The following is a 19,349-nucleotide window of genomic DNA, read 5'->3' on the forward strand; positions in this document are numbered from 1 at the left end:
ACTGTGGTGTTAGAGAAGACTCTTGAGAGTCCCTTGGACTGCAAGGAGATCCAACCAGTCCATTCTGAAGGAGATCAGCCCTGGGATTTCTTTGGAAGGAATGATGCTAAAGCTGAAACTCCAGTACTTTGGCCACCTCATGCGAAGAGTTGACTCATTGGAAAAGACTCTGATGCTGGGAGGGGTTGGGGGCAGGAGGAGAAGGGGACGACAGAGGATGAGATAGCTGGATGGCATCACCGACTCGATGGACGTGAGTCTGGGTGAACTCCGGGAGTTGGTGTTGGACAGGGAGGCCTGGCGTGCTGCGATTCATGGGGTCACAAAGAGTCGGACACGACTGAGCGACTAATCTGATGATCTGAATGGCCAATAATGCAGAACATCTTTTGTGTGTTACAGCCTCTTTGGTAAAGTGTCTGTTTTTTAAAGTTGGATTATTTTCTCACTATTGAGTTTTGAAAGTTCTTCTTTTAGATCTCTGTTCCATGGTTGAGTTAATTTTGTATAACACTGTATAACATAGGAAGAAGTTCTTTTTTTTTTGGCATATGAATGTCTAGTTGTTCCGATACCATTTGCTGAAGACTCTTTTGTCTTTGTCAAGAATCAATTGGACATATTTGTATGGGTCTACTTCTGGAATTTATATTCTATTTTATTGATCTTTGTGTCTATCCCTTCACCAAACTACAATGTCTTGATGCTTGTCTTAAAATAGGATAGTGTAATTCTTCCAACTTTCTTCTTTTTCGAAATTGCTTTTGTTACTCCCTTGATTTTCCCTGTAAGTGTAGATGTCTGATATATCTAAAAAAAAGTACTTCTGAGATTTTTAACTCAAATTACATTAAAGCTATAAGCCAATTTGAGAAGAACTGACATAAGCATTATGATGTATCTTCCAATCTATGAACAGGTATGTCTGTTTATTTAAATCTATAATTTCTTTCATCAGTGTCCTGTAATGTTCAACTGTAGATCCCATCCATACATTTCATTAGATATATAAGCTATTTCAAATAATATTAATATTTTAAAAGTACCATCTCCAATTGTACATTATTGGTATATAGAAATAACAAATTCGTGGGGGTATTAATTTTGTATCTTGCAACCTTGCTAAATCACTTACTAGTTTTAGGAGTTATTCTATAGATTCCTTGGGATTTCCTTTGTAGAAAATCATGCCATTGTGAATAGGGTAAGTTATATTTCTCTCCAATCTAGTTCATTATTTCTTTTTCTTACTGTATCATCGTACTGGATCAGGCTTCCAGTGAGATACTGAAGTGTTTAAGAGTGAACATCCTTCATTATTCCTGATATTTTTAAGGGGAAAGCATTCAGACTTTCATTGCTAAATATGACACTAGCAGTAGGTTAGATTTGGGGGTTTGAGGTTTGTTTTTTTTTTTTTTTTTTTTACAATTCTTAAGAGTTTAAAGCAAAAATTCAATTGTGGTCCTTGTATAATTTTCTTTCTCCTCTCTCAGGCTTTAACGTAGTTTGTACTGTGTGTGTGTGCTCAGTTCTGTCCGACTCTTCGTGATCCCATGGACTGTAGCCTGACAGGCTTCTCTGTCCCTGGGATTTTCCAGGTAAGAATACTGGAGTGGGTTTCCATTTCTTCCTCCAGAGGATCTTCCCAACCCAGGGATTGAACCCGCGTCCCCTGCATGGCAGGCAGATTCTTTACCAATGAGCTACCTGGGAAGCCCTTAAAGTAGTTTATGACTTAATTATTTTCAAAGTATGTGGTTATTATCTAAACAACTTCAAATGTTTCTGTAATGCTATGAATTCAATAAAACTTAGCTATGAGTACACACTGAGGGCATTTATGAAATAGTTCAGGAGCATAATAGATAAAAGATAAAACATTTGTTGTAATTACCACTCAATGTCCATTGTCGCTGCTATTACAACATACCTGCCCACTCTCAGTCTGTTTTAGGTCCAGTTCAAGCTATAATAATTCAGAAGTTGGGGGAAGAGGGTGGGATAAAGGAGTGGCTTTGGCCTGGTCCATCAGATAATCATGTTCCCTTAGTCCCAAGGCTGATTATAGAATGGGCCTATAACCCAACTAAAGCCCCACAGTCTGGTCTCAACAGATAGAAACTTTTCTGCTGAGTGTGAAGCAGGGAAATGGAAACCCTGAACTGTGCTTGTAGCTGTCTCATCACCAATGGGAGCATCTCACCCGAGAGTGAAAATAACAGAAGAGTGCAGAGACGGTACATAAAAAGAGAACAGGACAGAATGATACTTTTTGAACTTCTGAATCTAGCTATACCTGAAACCAGTTACCATCTCTGAGCTCTTAAATTTTTTGAGCCATAAATTCTATGCCTCACTCTCCACTTTTCTGGCTTAAGCCTGTTCAACCTGGATTTTCTGTCACTTCCAATTAGAAGAGTGGGGAGACAGAATGTGTCACTGATATTCTGGGTGTGACCTCTCTCAATCACATTTGTCCTCTTTGCATGAAAGAAAGGCTGGCTCACATGAGGGCAAGGTCTTCTAGCTGTGGAGGCCACGGGGATGGGCTGGTGGGATAGGAAGAGGAGGGAAAATGGTCATGCTGGTACACGGATGCAGGCTGGTACGCAGATGTAGGATGCTGGTACATGGAGGCAGGCTGGTACACAGATGTAGGACGCTGGTACACGGATGCAGGATGCTGGTACACAGTGACAGAGGACGCGGGAGTCCTTATACTACTTACTCCTCCAAATGCCCACAGCAGGGCCTCCAGGATCACCAGACATCATCAGACTAACTTCTCTCCCATCATTTATAGACCTTGATAACAGTGTCCCAAGAAAACCTCTTGGCATGGCATTCAATGCTGTGTGGCTTTGTGCTGGTTATTCTCCCTCTGTCCTTTAGATTGACCTCTTGTCCTTTTTTCACCCTGCTTTGTGTCCCAGGAGGCTGAGTACAACTATGAGTGCATGATAATTGCTATTTAGTGCATATGACCAGGAAGCCACTGCATTACGTGGTTTTTACTCATTAAACCTGATTACGAAAGGCAGGAAAAAATAGTTGAGACACCGTACCATTAGCAGAGTATGAAAACTGGGTCACAGGAATGTGGGTACAAATTCTGCCACATTGTCCCAGCACCACCGACCCCAGAGAGGCATCATAAATACGGCCTCTCCGGTAACTGACAATGGCTATGGTAATGTACACATGAGAAGTTAGGTGCCTGCTTCCTACACCTCAGGACTTCTCCCAGGCTTCTGGGAGCCCTGGAGTCCAAAGAGTCCCTTGAGTTCAAGTGAGGATAAGGTTGGTTGTCGGGCCAGTCCACAGAAGTCCAGTCTCTACAGCAAGCATTCAGCTGGCTTAGAGACCCAGCTTGCTCTCATCTAGGAACAACCAAAACAAACAACAACCAGACTGTCCCTCTCCCCACAAGGTGGGACTATCCCACATGTGTTTTGGTGTCATTTCCTGAGATATATACCTCTGACTTGACATGTGGGTTCTGGTCTACTTTATTCTTCCATTTTCTACCTGTGGTCAACTTTATTTTTCTTCTTCCTCACCCCTGCCCCCACCAACTGCCCTCTTCAAATGGTTCTTATCTGCTAAACTCATGGGTGATTCTACTACCAGCTTATTTTATACATTTCTGTGAAAGAGCGTGATCTACCTTGTGGTTGTACTCGACTCTTTCCCCTCCTTGGCACCTGGGCAAATACCTGGCCTCCAAGTCCCTGAAGGAGTGAGAAGCCTCCTCATCCTGACATACACAGTTTGGAGAGGCCCTGGGATCCTCTGCTTGAAGGACACACCTTTTTCCTCAGGTTTTATGTCAGATTTTCTGGGAACCCTACCTCTTCACAATAACCAGTTTTACAACTCCCAGAAACACCTCCTTGGTTCATTACACAATCTTAGAAGGCTTCTTTCCAAGTGTAAAAGAAATCTGACCATCTACCCCACAGCAGGGTTTAGGTGGGGGCAACTTGAGAGCAGGAAGAGATGGGCCTCTGCCTGAGAAAGAAGGGAGCCAGTCATCCTGGATTTTCTCGACTTGTCAGAATCCTGGAATTACCAGCTTGATGAATCCCGCACCCAGAATGCTAAGTCTAAGCAACTGGCGTGCTCCACCTTTCTCAGCCCATTCCTCACCTCTGCTTCAGAAATCTGTGTTACCTGCCTATTTTCACCATGCGCCTACCTGCTAACGGTTTACCCTTCTCTCCCAACTCCTGTGAAGCCGCAACTCTGATCTCTCCTTCTCTACTCCCAGAAGGACTGCAGAAATAATTACTTTTATCTTCATATGAGTTGAAGTGTATTTGAAGAATTTTACTACATTTCTTAAATTAAAATGAAAGGGGTACCCAGTATTGAAAGTTTGGTCAGGAATCTCTGTTTCTAAATACTTCAGATACTTCTCTTAATCCTCACTGGTAGAAAAAAGGCAAACACAGACCAGCTTGTTTATTATTTTACATTACTCATGTATAGAATATTAAACATGTTATATAGCCACAAAAAGGGGCCCAGATGTCCTTTCCCAGAAGATGAGAGTAGGGCCCAGAACACACATACAGATAACACTGTCTTCCAGTGTTTTCAAGGAATAATACTGTAACCAGGACCCACGTTTTACCGCTTGCATGCCTCCCTTTTTTATTTCTGGGAAACAATAACAAACATTTATAAGATACTTTTATAAAGTACTTCACATGTATTAGCTCATTTGATAACAAAATATTAGATTTAAGGCCTAAAGATGGGTGTAAATGCATTTAAGATGATGTCAAGAGACAAAAGAAAAAAAAAAGAAAAGAAAACCATGGTTGAGTATGATCTTTCATAGTAATCCTAGAGGGCTTTGTTTACTTCTGGAATCTTGGAATGTTTTATGTTTGTGAAGATCTTGAGTCTCCTTTCTCAGTATTGCCCTCATGAACACATGTTCCAGGGCATGAGGAGAGTCTGTAAAAGGGAAGAAAGACTATCTGAGCAAAAAGTCATAGCTGCAAACCTCACTTACTGCCATCTACCAACCCTCTTCCCTAGAACAGAGACCCCTGAGCAGGATTCACAAAGCGATGAGCAATGCTTCCGGAAACTTCAGGATCTTGATCTTGGACTCAATAAATCCAGTGTCCTATGGTTACTCACTTGCAGTTAAAAAAGCAGCCAAACCTTACCCAATTATTTCCACATAAAAACAACAATAAATGTAAACTTTTTTTTTTTCCCACAAAATAAACAAGCTAGTTAGAAGTTACTGGCAAACACTTCTATTCAGTGCAAGTGGCAAATGCAGTCACAGAGGAGAGCTGGACATTTTTGTCAAGGTCTGTGGGCTCTGCACGGGCAATGGGATCTCCACCTCTGTTACGTGGAACTCAGAAGCTCCCCCATGTGATGAAACCTCAGGAAATTCTTTGGGTGTAAGAAAGAAATCAATGAAGCAGCAGCAGAAATGGGGCAAATCGTTTTTGTCTCCTGATTGACAATTAACTTTTGCTAACAGAAAAGTAAAAACTCATCTTCAAAATCTTTAACAACCAAGTCTAGCATTTGTCCAAGCTGTTCAAGCTCAAGGTCTACTGGAACAGGAAGCACAGTCAGGCTAATTAATCTCTTATCACAGAAATAATTTCCAGACAGGGACAGGAATGGGCAGAATTTGGACAATGATGTGAAAGGGTGCATGAAAGGGGAAACCTAGATAAAAAGTTCATTCAAAGACACAGGAGGTGCTAAATACAACATTCAAAAAGGCTCTACCATCCAAGGGTGATTCAGCTCCACACCATGGCCCAACTTTAGGAAGCTGGATGGATCTTCCAATCTAATTCTGTCCAATTTCAGGATTGTATGGAACTATTATTTGGTCTAGTTAGCCCAAAGAATTCTCTGGAGATGAGGCAGGCTCTGGTTTCTCGAGGTCAGAACTTCCTCAGGGTAGAAAGGCACTGCCCATTCCAAGAGTTCCAGGGTCATGCTGAGTTCACACTAAAGTGGTCTCAGAACCATTGGTGACCATGTGTGCTCTTCTGAGGCCCCCAAACTAGGAGGAAAGTATATTTCAGATGACTACAGCTTGGATGAGTTCCCCAGAGTCTCCACTCAAAAACTCATACACAACTGACTGGGAAACTAGGGGATCAATGGTTCATCAAGGCTTGAGCTCTCTCAATTCCACCTCTTCTTTGAATGCTCAAGGCACATTGAGGCTTTCTTGCAGCATTTATCCCACTTAGGCTCATGTCAATGATTTCTGTGCACGTACTGGCTCTGACAGACTAAAACGAAACAGACTTCAACTCTGCATCTCTTGCCAGTTAACATCAATACCTCTTCAATTTAAATTAATTGCTAAGTGAAGACATTTTCCCAGCAACGAACAACACTTTTCGTCTGACCTGCCAGTTCCCTTTGATTAACAGCAGTTGCCTAGAGAATAGTTTTGAGGATTCCAAGGCCATCACAAAGCTCCAGGGTAAAGAGTGTTGTAATCAGCTAGTGCTGCCTGCCATGGGACAGGACTGGAAGCAGTGGCTCAAATACAGTACAATTTGGGAATATAAATTAAGCAATATAAGAGCACAGAGAAGGGAAATCATCTCTGATGGGCAGTCAGAGAAGTCTATATGATAAAAGTGAAAAATGAGATCCACCATCAAGGATGGGTATAATAACGGTGAAACACAATGAGCAGAAGCAGAAGGACAGGAGAGCACTATACATCCTAGGAAAGTAACTTTTAGACAAGCTCAACTAGAGTAACTTCAAATAGAAAATTTATGTGGAAGAGGAATAAGGGAAAGTTCTAAATACTGTAGGATGCCTCAGGTTCAAAGACATAATAAAGAAAAGCCAAGAGACAGACAAGAGATGGAGTAAGAAGGAGGCTACTAGGCTTTATTTAGCTATTATACAACAGTGAAGTCTGTAAGAACGCTCTGAACTATAATTTGGGTGTATCCAGGTTTTCTAGGAAGCAGTCTTACTTAATGGTTAATAACCACAGTTTTGGAGTCAGTTATGGGTGCAAATCCCAGTTCTGAGTGTGACCTCAGTCATGTATCTTAAGCCTTGTACATTTCAGTCTCCTTATCTGTAAAATAAATATAGGGTCAATTGGGAAATAATGTGCATAAAAGTCATAATAAACCCTCCATAAGTATTACCAATTAGACTTGGTTACCCACAAGAAAAATAAATTGTCAAAGGAGAAACTCCCTCATTGCTTCATAATTTGGGAAATCTCATATGAAACTTGTAAAGTGGTTAAGTGGCTCAGAAAATAAGTATATGAAATAGCCACAGAATCAGTTTATTTTCCAGTAATGCATGGAGGCTTGGAGATTAGGCTTTCTGTGGTTAGGCAGTTTTGATGATGGTCCATTTTTTTTATTGTTGACTTAATTCTTTACTGAATTATAAGTAACCAGATAATTATTAAGCAATACAACAGTGGTAGAATAATAATTTAATTTTACAATCTCATTCAAGATTCTCACCTAAGGGTTTCCTCCTTAGTCAAGTAAGTGCAGTTTTAACCCCTGAGAAAAGCAAGTTCAAACTGTTATCTCAATGCAGCTGTAAAAATGAACGCACAGTGCAGACCCTCACTGAGGTCACACCTGAACAGAAGTTCCACTCCCAAAAGCCACCACTTTGCTTCAATAGGTTGACCTAGCAGCGTCACACGATGCTGCTACCAGGACCTTTCCTGGACACAGGAAAATCTGCTGTAACAACTGTCCTGCCTGTGGACCCAGTTATGGACTCTGTGACCAAGAAGGGCCCTGGGAACAAAGACCTCAGCCTAAGCATGGAGGGACTGGTGGGAGGGTTTTGCTGCCTCAGTGCTGGTTCTAGGTCTTGTGGTGGAGAACGAGGCATAACTTCCTCTCTGTCCTGACGGAGTGGAGACCATGGCCCAGAGCTCACACAGCTGGGGCTGGGCCTGGGAGGGGAATCTCCCAGGACACACAGCACGAAGTGTCTACAAGCTGGGACGAGGTCTGCCCATCCCGGAAAACGCAGGAGTATTTGTTGGAAAGGAAATATTCTACCTCTGGTAATGGAACAGGCAGTCAGCAGATATTTTTCAAACACAGGGTAGTAACATTTCTGGCAATGAAATGAGTCACTGAAACACTTCCTTTCCATTAACAGAGGTGTTACTGTGGAGCTTACTAATTACAACAGAGCCCTCTTTGTCACCGTTTGGGTCTGTTTCCTCAGCAAGTATAATGAATTAGCTCCTTCCAAATCTATCTGCTGGGCTAAACTATAGCTCCAAAGTGAATTATTGGCTTTGTAGTATCTGTCTCCAATATTGTCTTCTATTAGATGTATGTGGAACATTCAAAATAGGAAAGGCTTGCTACTTTAACACACACTGCTGCAGAGGAGTCTAACTGGGCCAACTCAGTGTTGTCTAAGATGAGTTCATTTTCTTCAAGAGTGCTCCAGTCCCCACAGTATCTGTGACCCCAGATCTCCAGAGACATTAACACGGGGGAGACCTGCAGCTCCTCAGGCGGACAGAGCTGCCTGGCATCAGGCCAACATGTCACTGACTCCCTACAGGCCAGCTACTTCCAGTCTCAGCTCTATTAAAGGTAATCACAGCTCCTCCCAAGTAATTAACGTGGAAAGTGTTCTCTCTTTATAAGCAAGTGCTCATCTGAGTGTGTATATGCTCTCCAATTGCTAATTCCTAATCCCATTTATTTGTACCTTGTCTGTGCAACCCAGGGTTTTCTTCCGCTGGAGCAACTATATGAGTGCCACCAAATCCAGATTTGGCATGTGTTAGCTTTCTACATCGGACAAGGCAGTGGCACCCACCCCAGCACTCTTGCCTGGAAAATCCCACGGACGGAGGAGCCTGGTGGGCTGCAGTCCATGGGGTTGCCAGGAATTGGACACGACTGAGAGACTTCATTTTCACGTTTCACTTTCATGCACTGGAGAAGGAAATGGCAACCTACTCCAGTGTTCTTGCCTGGAGAATCCCAGGGACGGGGGAACCTGGTGGGCTGCCGTCTATGGGGTCACACAGAGTCGGACACGACTAAAGCGACTTAGCAGCAGTAGCAGCAGCAGCTTTCTACATCTTGTGTGATCATTTTAAGCTTCCTTTATTTCTTATGCCCACTGCTCAAATTTTTGACAGATGGTAAGTTTGATCAACTAAAAATCATAATTTTTTCAGTGATTCTACAACTCTGGTTCTGATTCTACATCTCTGGATTCTGATTTGGTTCCAAAACTAAAACCAAACCAGGCATGGGTATTCAAAGCCCAAAACTGTTTCCCTAATTCTTCCATATGTGAAACTGGGATCTAGTCAGCTAAACGATTGCTTCCCCAATATATTTAATTAAGCAAATACATGCAAGATACACATTCCTGTATAAAAACAATATAAGTTTTTAGACCTCATATTCCTGTTGTAAAGAATAATTTAAAGCTGACATAGAACATTACCTTCATAACTGTTCCACACACAATTTACATTATTATATCCCAAGTCACAGATGTAGAACAACTGATTCAACATCAAGGTCATTTTATCCTCTAGTAATGACTTTGTGTGTATGTGGGTTAAATCGCTTTGGTTGTGTCCAGCTCTTTGTGACGCTATGGACCATAGCCTGCCAGGCTCCTCTGTTCCTGGGATTCTCCTGGCAGGAATACTGGACTGGGCTGCTATTTCCTCATCCAGGGGATTTTCCCCACCCAGGGATCGAACCTGAACCTGTGTCTCCTGCAACTCCTGCATTGCAGGTGGATTCTTTACCGCTGAGCCATCAGGGAAGCCAGTAATGACCTTAACTCTTCCTAAGTTCCCTAAGAAGAGTTCCTCTGAGTCTGAGCAATGAACTTAGGAATGACTACACAAGCATAGAGCTAAAGGATCTTAAATCTAGAAGGAACTTCAGTGATCTGACCCAGGGTCAACAAGCGTGCAGCACACGTGCCACTGCTCCCTGATCTTAAGCCCTTGGCAGACATCGGTAATCAATTTCAGAACTTTTGTTTCCAATTCTTTCTCAACAAAATATCACTTCAGACCGTCGGCTACCTATAAATGGGAGCTGGCATTTCAACGAAATCTTTTTTCTCTTCCAGCTAATCCAAACCTCTCTTCCTTCTGATAAGAAGGGTAATAGGAATGCTTCTGCCCTCTAGGGGTCTATAACCTAGTTGTGAGGAAGAAAAGTTTAACATACTTGATAAGTATGTATAATACTGTTAATCTGTCTTATGCAAATCAGAGGGTGAAGCAGGCAGAGAAGAATGTATGATGGAATTCAAGCTTAGGTTTGGGCTAATTTACTCATTCAATAAACAAAGATAACCTCTTACTATCTCCCTGGGTCATAAATGACTCAACAAATGTATTGAGCATACCAGGCATTGTGACAGGTGCTGTGGATATAGTGAGGGGCAGCCAGAACTCCCTCCCTCAAGGGCTCTTCAAGGGTCAGTGGGGAGGGCAAACATTAGCAAATACTCTAACTACTTGGACTTCCCTGTGGCTCAGACAGTAAAGCGTCTGCCTACAATGCGGGAGACCTGGGTTCGGTCCCTGGGTTGGGAAGATCCCCTGGTGAAGGCAATGGCAATCCCCTTCAGTACTCTTGCCTGGAAAATCCCATGGACAGAGGAGCCTGGTAGGCTACAGTCCATGGGGTCACCTGAGTGACTTCACTTTCACTTTTTTTTCCAACTACAGGGCAACAAAGAGCAAGTTGATATTGGTTCTGTGCAGTGGGAAGGCATGATAGTTCTCCAAGCTGCCGCCCCCGCCAGGACTCCCTCTCCTGCTAGAGATCACCACCTCCTCGTTACAAGGACCAAACCTAGTCAAGGAGTGTCAGGTCAACCTGCCGAACACCTCACAGAGCCATCTTTTCCTTTCTCCTCCCACTGCTGCTGCCCTGCTGGGGCCCCCATCTCCCTCTCTACCTGCACCTTGACAGTAATCCCCTGGGTGTTCTGCCCACCTGCAACATTACCCTCCTTGGATCCATTCGCCACATCCATCTGCCTCAAGGACCTTTTCTAAGCACAGTCCTGACCATGTCATTGCCCAGCTTCATCCCCAGGAGCACGTCTGAACTTACCAGTGTGGCATTCCAATCCCTCTACAATCCGGCCCCTGACCTCTGTGGCAGCTTTGCTTTTTTCCCTTATGTACCTCAGTCACACCCTTTACACCAGTCACACCAAGCCACTGAGTTCGAAGGTAAGAAGGGCAGACTTTGAAGGTGGAAAGAATAGCAGGGCAGCCTCATGGACCAAGGTGTAAGGGTGACGCTGAGCCTAGAGTGGAGACCAACCTGGCTAATGAGTCCAGCAAACCCCACAGGAACAGTGTTCCTCCAGGATATACACTGCAATTCCGACAGTCCCTAGAGACATGTTTCTGCCCCTTCTCAGTCTCAGGGGAGAAAGGGGCAACTGAAGCCCAAATCGAACACTACAGAGTCTTCATTCCCTATTTCAACATGGCACACAGCCAGACCACTGTGATCCTCAAGAGGTTCTGTGAGGACTAGGGAGATGGGGACAAAGAGGAGGACAGCATCCAAAGGAGGGGGAGGGAAAGTACAGTAAAGCTGGGAATTGCCAGTTGTTATCTGAGTGATCCTGAGCGCGTCCTGCGCTGTTTCATGTCTGTTTCCTCATCCATATAACGGCAAAGCAATAACGCCTACCTAACAGTTGCAATATTTTTCTCATTGATTTTTCTTAAGCATTTCCTAAGATTTTACTAACCATGACAGAAATGAGATTAGAAAAGTGGCTAATTGCACTAGCCTCCTAAGCTGGTCTCTCGGCTTCCACCCTTGTGTCTGCCATCTGTGGTCTAAGAGCAGCCAGGAGAGCAGATTAAGACAATCGGAACATGTCACTACTCTGCTCAAAACCTTTTAATGGTTTCCCAACTCCAGTAAAAATCAACGTCCTTATAAGAGCTCACACCATCCTATCGCCTCTCCCCTTCCCACTCCATTCCCATGCTCTTCCTCAAGCATGCTGGGATCGCCCCAGATATCTGTGCACGTGTTCCCTCACTTCTTCCCAGTCTCAACTCAACTGTCACCTTCTTAGCAGGGCCTGGTGGCTCAATGGTAAAGAATTCACTTGCCAATGCAGGAGATGCAGGTTCCATCCCTGGGTTGAGAGGGTCCCCTGGAGAAGGAAATGGTAACTCCAGTGTTCTTGCCTGGAAAATCCCAGGGAGAGAGGAGCCTGACAGCTTATAGTCCATGGGAGTCGCAAAGGAGTTGGACACAACTTAGCAACTTAACAACAGCAGCAGCAGCAGCAGCAGCAGGGCCTTCCCATTCACCCTATTCCAACTATAACTGCCTGGAAGTTCCCCTCCCTGCTTTATGTTACTCTAGAACACTCTCACCATCCAATGTACTCTATACTGTAGTTTACCTCTTTATCCGGTTTACTGTCTACTTGTCTCCACTTCAACATATGCTCCATGAGGACAGGGGTTTTATTTTGTTCACTGTTGTGTGCCCTGCCTCTAGAAAAGTCCCTGGCACACAGGAGATGCCTGATATAGATTTGTTGAATGAGCAAATGATTTAAGTGCCAGTTACAGTACTGGTATATTCTAAGGCTGAGCTGATTAGAGGCCCCGCAGCACAGGCTGAAGCACATGAGTTTCATGATAACAAAATACATTCTGAACACTGAGCTGAAGCCGTTCCCCCGCCCCCATCCCATACTCAGGGTCTTCAGAGACATGTAGAAACACAGCAGGAGAGCTTATGCCACAGCTCAAATTAGCACTGCCAGATATATACTACAAGAGCCCCAGCGGAGGAGACATGAGGCTGGCTTGGGCAAGGATATTACTGAGAACATGAAGAAACTGTTCTCAGTTTTAGACAATAGAATCTGAATCTATAAATGATTGCTTCCTTTAGTGTGCTAAAGAAAATTATTCAGGAAGAATAAGCTTGTCGGTTCTGTCCTGTAAATAACAATAGCTATATCCTTTCCTGAAAATGCATAAGCTGGAAATCAGATTTTTCAAACGACTGAAATAAAGCACAACCTGTCTGGACAGAATGATCAGGCTTTATGTTGTGAGCGGGGTGAGGGTTCCATGAGTGCCTTGCCAACATTATACATGCTATGATCATTACCGGTTGACTTGAATTACAATGCACAGAATTCTCACACACTGATTCTGCTTGAACAGAATTCCCACTGAAAGCACAAAAATTCTTCCCTCAGAATTTCTGCCTGTTAAATGAAATGAGAATCATGCTATATGGGGCACAAAACAAAATGATTAATCCTTTCCATAGCCTTTTAAAACAATGAATAGTGAGTGCTCTGGAGGCTGGTGTTCACCTAGACAGAACACGTCATCAAAATACTTGAATCACCCTGGACTCAGAATTCTAGGCTGGACACCAACCAGGACAGAGAAAGACCATGAGAGACCTTATTTCATAAGAAAATATTAATTTCCTCAGAATCAAGGTATTCAAATCACCTTAAAATGACATTTACTGAGTGTCTGTTATATGCTAGTCATACAACCAGGTATTTTCACATTATCTTAATCAACTCTAATAGCATAGGAGGGAATGATCTATATCCCTATTTTCCAGATGAGGAAATTGAGGATTCCAGAGAATGAGAGATTTTGTCTAAATCACAGAGCATGACTAGATCAGAATTCAAATCTAAGACTCTTGACTCCAGTCTCTGTTCTTGTACTACTACACTACAGAAGCAAGGGAAAGGCCTGCAAGAATCGTAATGAATACAGTGAAAATTGTTCCTAATCCGTGGTGGCTCAGACCGTAGAGAGTCTTTTTGCAATACAGAAGACCCAAGTTTGATTCGTTGGTTGGGAAGATCCTGGAGAAGGGAATGGCAGTCCATTCCAGGGACAGAGGAATCCATGGGGTCTCAGAGTCAGACACGACTGAGTGACAGACACACACACACATACAATCAGATTTTACTAAAGGCCTCTCATCTGAAAATCTAAGATGTTATCTCCAGGACCTTGTAGGGTTTTACAGATAGTGAAAGATAGTCACTTTAACAAAGAAAGTCACATAACTATTCAGCCTCTTTATTTCTTGAGTAACAATATAAGGAAATAGTTAGCTTTTAGTATCTCTTTGTCCACAAAAGAAACTAACATTTACACCTAATAAAGATGACCTTTAATTACATCTCCTCTCACATACTGTCTTGAAAAATCAGAGGCTTTCAGCTGGTTGCTAAAAAGTTTTGCCCTTCACTTCAAAAATCAAAATATTTTAAAGTGTCAGGGCTGATGAATTATATATAGCAGGGACAAAATACTTCAGTTTTAATCAGAAGATGATATTCTGTCAGGGTAATACAAACTTTTTCCTTTTTTAAGGTCCACATGTTGAAAGGTTTGGAAAGGAGGCTACATGAGACTGTTTGCGATCTCTGCATCAATTAAGACTGTTACAAAACTAAACTTACTATCATGGTCATAAGCGCTTATGGATGGCTTAGCATCTCTGTTATAAGTTGGTTGCAATTTCACTTCTGGGTTTAACCCAGAATGAGTTAGCACAGATGACAGAGACAGAGGTGTGACTTTTGTACTCAAGCCCAGTGCTCCAAAGAATGAAGAAAAGAGAAGAATCCTGGGAAGAGCCTTGTGATGGGTGCACTGAGGGTGGTGTAGGCCCGACACTTCTCAGACCAAGAGTTGAAATGCTCAGGACAGCCTAATGTTACTCCTTGAGGAGCAAATGTGCTGAAAGACTTCAGCTGAGTACTTACAGATTTAATATTGTGTTTTCCTTTCTGGACCAAAGAATCTGAAATCACGCTCCCAGGGCTTACCCACATTAAAACTGGAAAAAATTGCCCATCTGGCACCAAAGGCCCCATCTGCAAAACAGACATTTTATCCCCCGTGACCCGGAAGATGTATATACGTGACAGGTTCTGAAGGCCAGGGAACAATTTTCAAAATCTTTGCCAAACCAGCCTTCAGTGAATCAGTAAACTCAACACCAGCATGCCACACGTGGTCAACAGGTGAGTATTTCTGGAAAACTCCACAGCTGAAAAGGCAGGATCATTTCACTTCCACAAGGAATCGGGAGGGAAATGCCAGCCTACCCAAAACCATCCCGAAGAAGGGATTTCACAATTAATTCTGGACTCCCGTCACTAGGAAAACAAGACCATCTCATCTATTTGCCTGCAAGAAAATCACATCACTCTTTTTGAGGAATCTGTTATTTAAAATGTGATGGGGCAGGTTAGCCCTTTCCTTAGAGCCACGTGACTCTTCTTGGGGAAAACAGAGCTAAGTAGTCAAGACTTGCTCCTCTGCTTCTCTCTTTTCCTCCCACAGATAGCCTCTGCTAAAGTAATTCCAGGATGTTGTTTATTTACTAGAAACCTGACTTTGTGCAAGGATCTAGAGGAGCAAATCCGACCCTGAGGATCGCGTTAACTTCCACAGACGTTTTTGGGGGCGGAGCACCAAGATAGAAAGCAGGTGACACCAAATATTCTGAGATTGAGCAGCAGCAGCTGGAGAGAAATGTGCTTGGGGTTGGGAGAGGCGAAGTCTACCCCTCCTCCCAGCTCCAGTTTCCAAATGGAAGGTGAGGACTTCAAAGGAGCCTCACCTGCTGGGTGTCCCCACCTGGGCCAGGTCTTGGAGGAAAGGAGACAGTTGGCTCCAACACCAAAGAGGAGCATCCCAGGGCCCAAGTTGTAAAACAGACAACCTGGCAGAAATTCAGAGTCGAAACTGGAATAACTCATACCTCTGAGCAATGGCTCAGACATTCACCTGATCCAGTGATGTGTCAGGAATAAATCACTTAAATACACCTTGTTTAAAAACAAGCAAATATGACTTAAATATTACTTTCAATAGAAAAGAAATGTGGCGAGCAGGGGAGCTCAAGGATGCGACCTCGGTAGATTTGCAGAGTGGAAAGGGAGAAATCTGATAGGTCTCCCTTCCCCTAGACTTCCTGCGGACCATCACTGCACATCCCTGAATTCAAGCACAAATCTGGCAGGTTTTCCGTGCCTGGGTACGGGCAGCGGCTCGTCGCCGCGTGGGCAGGTACCTTTACAAGCACTGACTAGGAAGAGTGACCGACTGTAACATCCAGTCTCCCTCCCGCCGGGGACCGGACCATTTCTGAGGTTAAGATGCCTCTTTCAGTTCAACCGCAAACCATCATCCACACTCGCTCTGTCCGGACAACGCATGGTTCAGGGAGGAAAAAAAGGAGGGGAGCAGATAGGATTTAAACAATTAAACCACATTTGCTTCCAAACGGTAAGAATCAAGACCTTGTTTCCCTTTCCCCCTTCCAAGCCCCTATGATCATTTTGGGTAAAGCAGGAACCCGAAGCTTACGGAGCACGCAAATGGGTGTCCCGGAGGAGCTTTGTTCTTAGTACGAAGAAATCAGCACCCTCGAGGGTAAGCCCCCGCGCGGTGTCGGAAGCCGAGGGGGCGCCGAGGAACCGAGCACCGGGTGCGCCAGCGCCATGCCGATCCTCACACGCGCCCGCCCCGCACGCGGCCTGGGTGCTGGGAGCGCGTGAGAGTGCGCGCGTCGCCCACCCGCCACGCATCTCACCTAGCACCACCGCGACCACGGTGGAAAGTAGCAGCCAATTATTCCTCAGGAAGCGCTTCCAGTCGCATCCCTTCCTCGCCGGCTTCCCCATAGCTGGCGCCCGGGCTCGGAACCACAATAGAGGCGGCCGCTATTGTGCGTGGGGCTCGCCCGTGCGCGCGGGGGCCGGGGAAACCCTGGGACGGCCGCTAGCTCCGCGGCGCAGTGGAGGATTGCGGGCGCGACGCGGAGAGGGCGTGCGCTAGCTGCTGCAGCCGCTGCTGTCACCACCGCCGCAGCCGCCACCTGAGCTCGTGCGCCGCGCCTGCCGCCCGTGCTGTGCGTGGCGGGCGCGCCCGGCTCCTCCTGCCGCCGCCGCGCTTGCGGCACCCGGGCCAACCAGCAAGGAAAGAGGGAGGAGCGGCCGGCCCAGGGAGGCGGGTGCGTGCGTGGTGCGCCCGGGGTACCGTGGAGCAAGCCTGGGAGGGCGTTCGCGCTGTAGCTGGAGCCGGGTCGGCCCTCAGGAGAGCAGTGTGCTCCGCCCCAGTTTCAGGCTGGAGCCTTTCGCTTTTTTTTTTTAATTGGTCAGGCTAGGTTTTCGGATTTACAGTTTCCTCTGCACCCTAATCCTTGCGGGGCGGAGGGGCGGAGTCAGTGGCCCCTTTGGCTTGAACTTCAGCCTGCACACCCCCACGCCTCCTCTTTCTCCACGCAGTGCAGCACCCGAGTGGGGAGAGTTGGGGGGAACTGAGTTCTGTTTTGGGTGCCCTTTGCTTCTCGGACTTGCCAACAGCCTAGAAAGCCTGAAGCCTCTAGGAGGAGTGAAAGAAAGAGTGCTAGGGGCAGAACGGGACTTTGTGAACTTTCACACGAGGTTTCTAACCCGCCGCCCCCAGAGGTATTATTAACTCTCCTGTTTGGGTCCAGGGAGGTGAACCTCCTACAGGACTGTCTGTGGGCCCAGGGCTTGGAATGGACCCTCTTAGAACTTCGCTTCCGCTCCTTGAGGCTGCCTCTGTGGCCGCCCGAGGCCCCAGAGCTGTGAGACTTGGCAAAGTAATAAAGACTGAGAACCCAACCGAGCGGAGCTGAGTAAAAGGTGGGCGGGCCCATCCCTCAGGCCAAATGTTTTGGAAAGGCAAAAGCAGGAGAGTTGGAGAAACTAGGTAAGTGCCGCGGAGTGGATTTTCTAATTCTCTTCCGTTTTTACTCAGTTTTTTTGTTTTTTTTTTTAAATTTTCACCCTAGCTTATACAAAACGTTTTTCTTCCCTCAACCACACTACCACCTCGCAGCTCTAGTCTTGCCTTCTCGTCAGCTTTCCTTAGGTTACCGCAGCCCCGCACCTTTTTGCTGTTGTAGAGTCTCCTCCAATTGGGGAATCTCCCCAACTAAATTTTTCTGATAACTAACTCCTCACAATTAGAGCGTCATTCCTTTGGCGCTTTGACAGAAGTGTCCTGGAAGAGAAAGTAAGTTTTATGAACCATGTACACTTTAGTATGAATGAGCTTATCAGCTCATTTTCAGAAAATAAATTTTGAGAAAGGAAAGATAGAGGAATACCAAAGTCGTTGTGTGCCTGGGGAAGATCTGAAGAGATGTCAGAAGAAGGGAAACTATTAAGAAAGAGGGGACAAAGATTTCCATCCTGCAGTAAAAAGGCTGGAAATACTCAGATGTCCAGCATGAAAGGAATGGTAAATATTTTATGGAACTGCCATGCAGCTGTACATTATTCAGCCTCTATAAAGGAAGTTTATGACATTTCTAAGAGCATAGGATGGCACATGTCATAATAGGGAAAGCAAGAAGATTAAAACTGTTTATATAGTGTGATCACAACTGTGTAAAACAAACATAAAACAAAGCCATGTACTTAGAAAAAAGTCTAGAAGGAACACAAAATTTTAACAGTGCTCATCTTCGGGTGATAATATGATGTCTGAATCTTTTTGCTTTCTATACTTCTGTATTTTCCAAGGTGTTTATCATAAGCACATCCATGCCCATTACACTTGTAGATAGGGCTGTATTTAAGGAATAAACAGGTCCTAAATAGAGAAAATGGAGAAGGCAATGGCACCCCACTCCAGTACTCTTACCTGGAAAATCCCATGGGCGGAGGAGCCTGGTGGGCTGCAATCCGTGGGGTTGCGAAGAGTCAGACACGACTGAGTGACTTCACTTTCACTTTTCACTTTCATGCATTGGAGAAGGAAATGGCAACCCACTCCAGAGTTCTTGCCTGGAGAATCCCAGGGACAGGGGAGCCTGGTGGGCTGCCGTCTATGGGGTCGCACAGAGTCGGACATGACTGAAGTGACTTAGCAAAGAGAGAAAAAAGTTGAAGAATCTAGGACAAACTTTGTACATTGCAGTTTTTGGAGGTGTAGTAAGACAGTTACACCTGGGTTTTGGGGGTAGGATATATTTAGGTTTAAATCCCAGCACCACCATTTACCAGTTGGGTGTTCTTGGGCAAGTTATTAATACTTAAATTTTTTGTCTCGCTTTCTGCGTGTGTAAATGGAGGCATTCACAGTATTTATTTCATGAGGGTACTGTAAGAATTGAATTCAAGCATGTATGTAAAAGACTTAGAACAGTGCCTGGCACACAGCAAGTGCCATCATGAGTTTTACTTGGAGTCAACCTAGGCAGGCGTTTTCTTCCTCCTCTGTTCCCTGCCTGTCCTGAAGATACGTT

General features: G+C 44.7%; 1 protein-coding gene across 1 annotated transcript in view; it reads right to left on the bottom strand.

Moving 5' to 3' along the window:
- The window catches only part of SLC1A1 (solute carrier family 1 member 1), a 75,276-nt gene extending 58,108 nt beyond the window's left edge, over window positions 1-17,168 (bottom strand). Inside the window, exon 1 of the mRNA XM_061425382.1 lies at window positions 16,662-17,168. Within this exon, the coding sequence (XP_061281366.1) occupies window positions 16,662-16,752 (91 nt within the window). The 5' untranslated portion in view covers window positions 16,753-17,168. The remainder of the gene's footprint in view (window positions 1-16,661) is intronic.
- Window positions 17,169-19,349: the final 2,181 nt, after the last annotated feature.

This window comes from Bos javanicus, chromosome 8 (assembly GCF_032452875.1).
Source record: "Bos javanicus breed banteng chromosome 8, ARS-OSU_banteng_1.0, whole genome shotgun sequence".
NCBI lineage: Eukaryota > Metazoa > Chordata > Mammalia > Artiodactyla > Bovidae > Bos > Bos javanicus.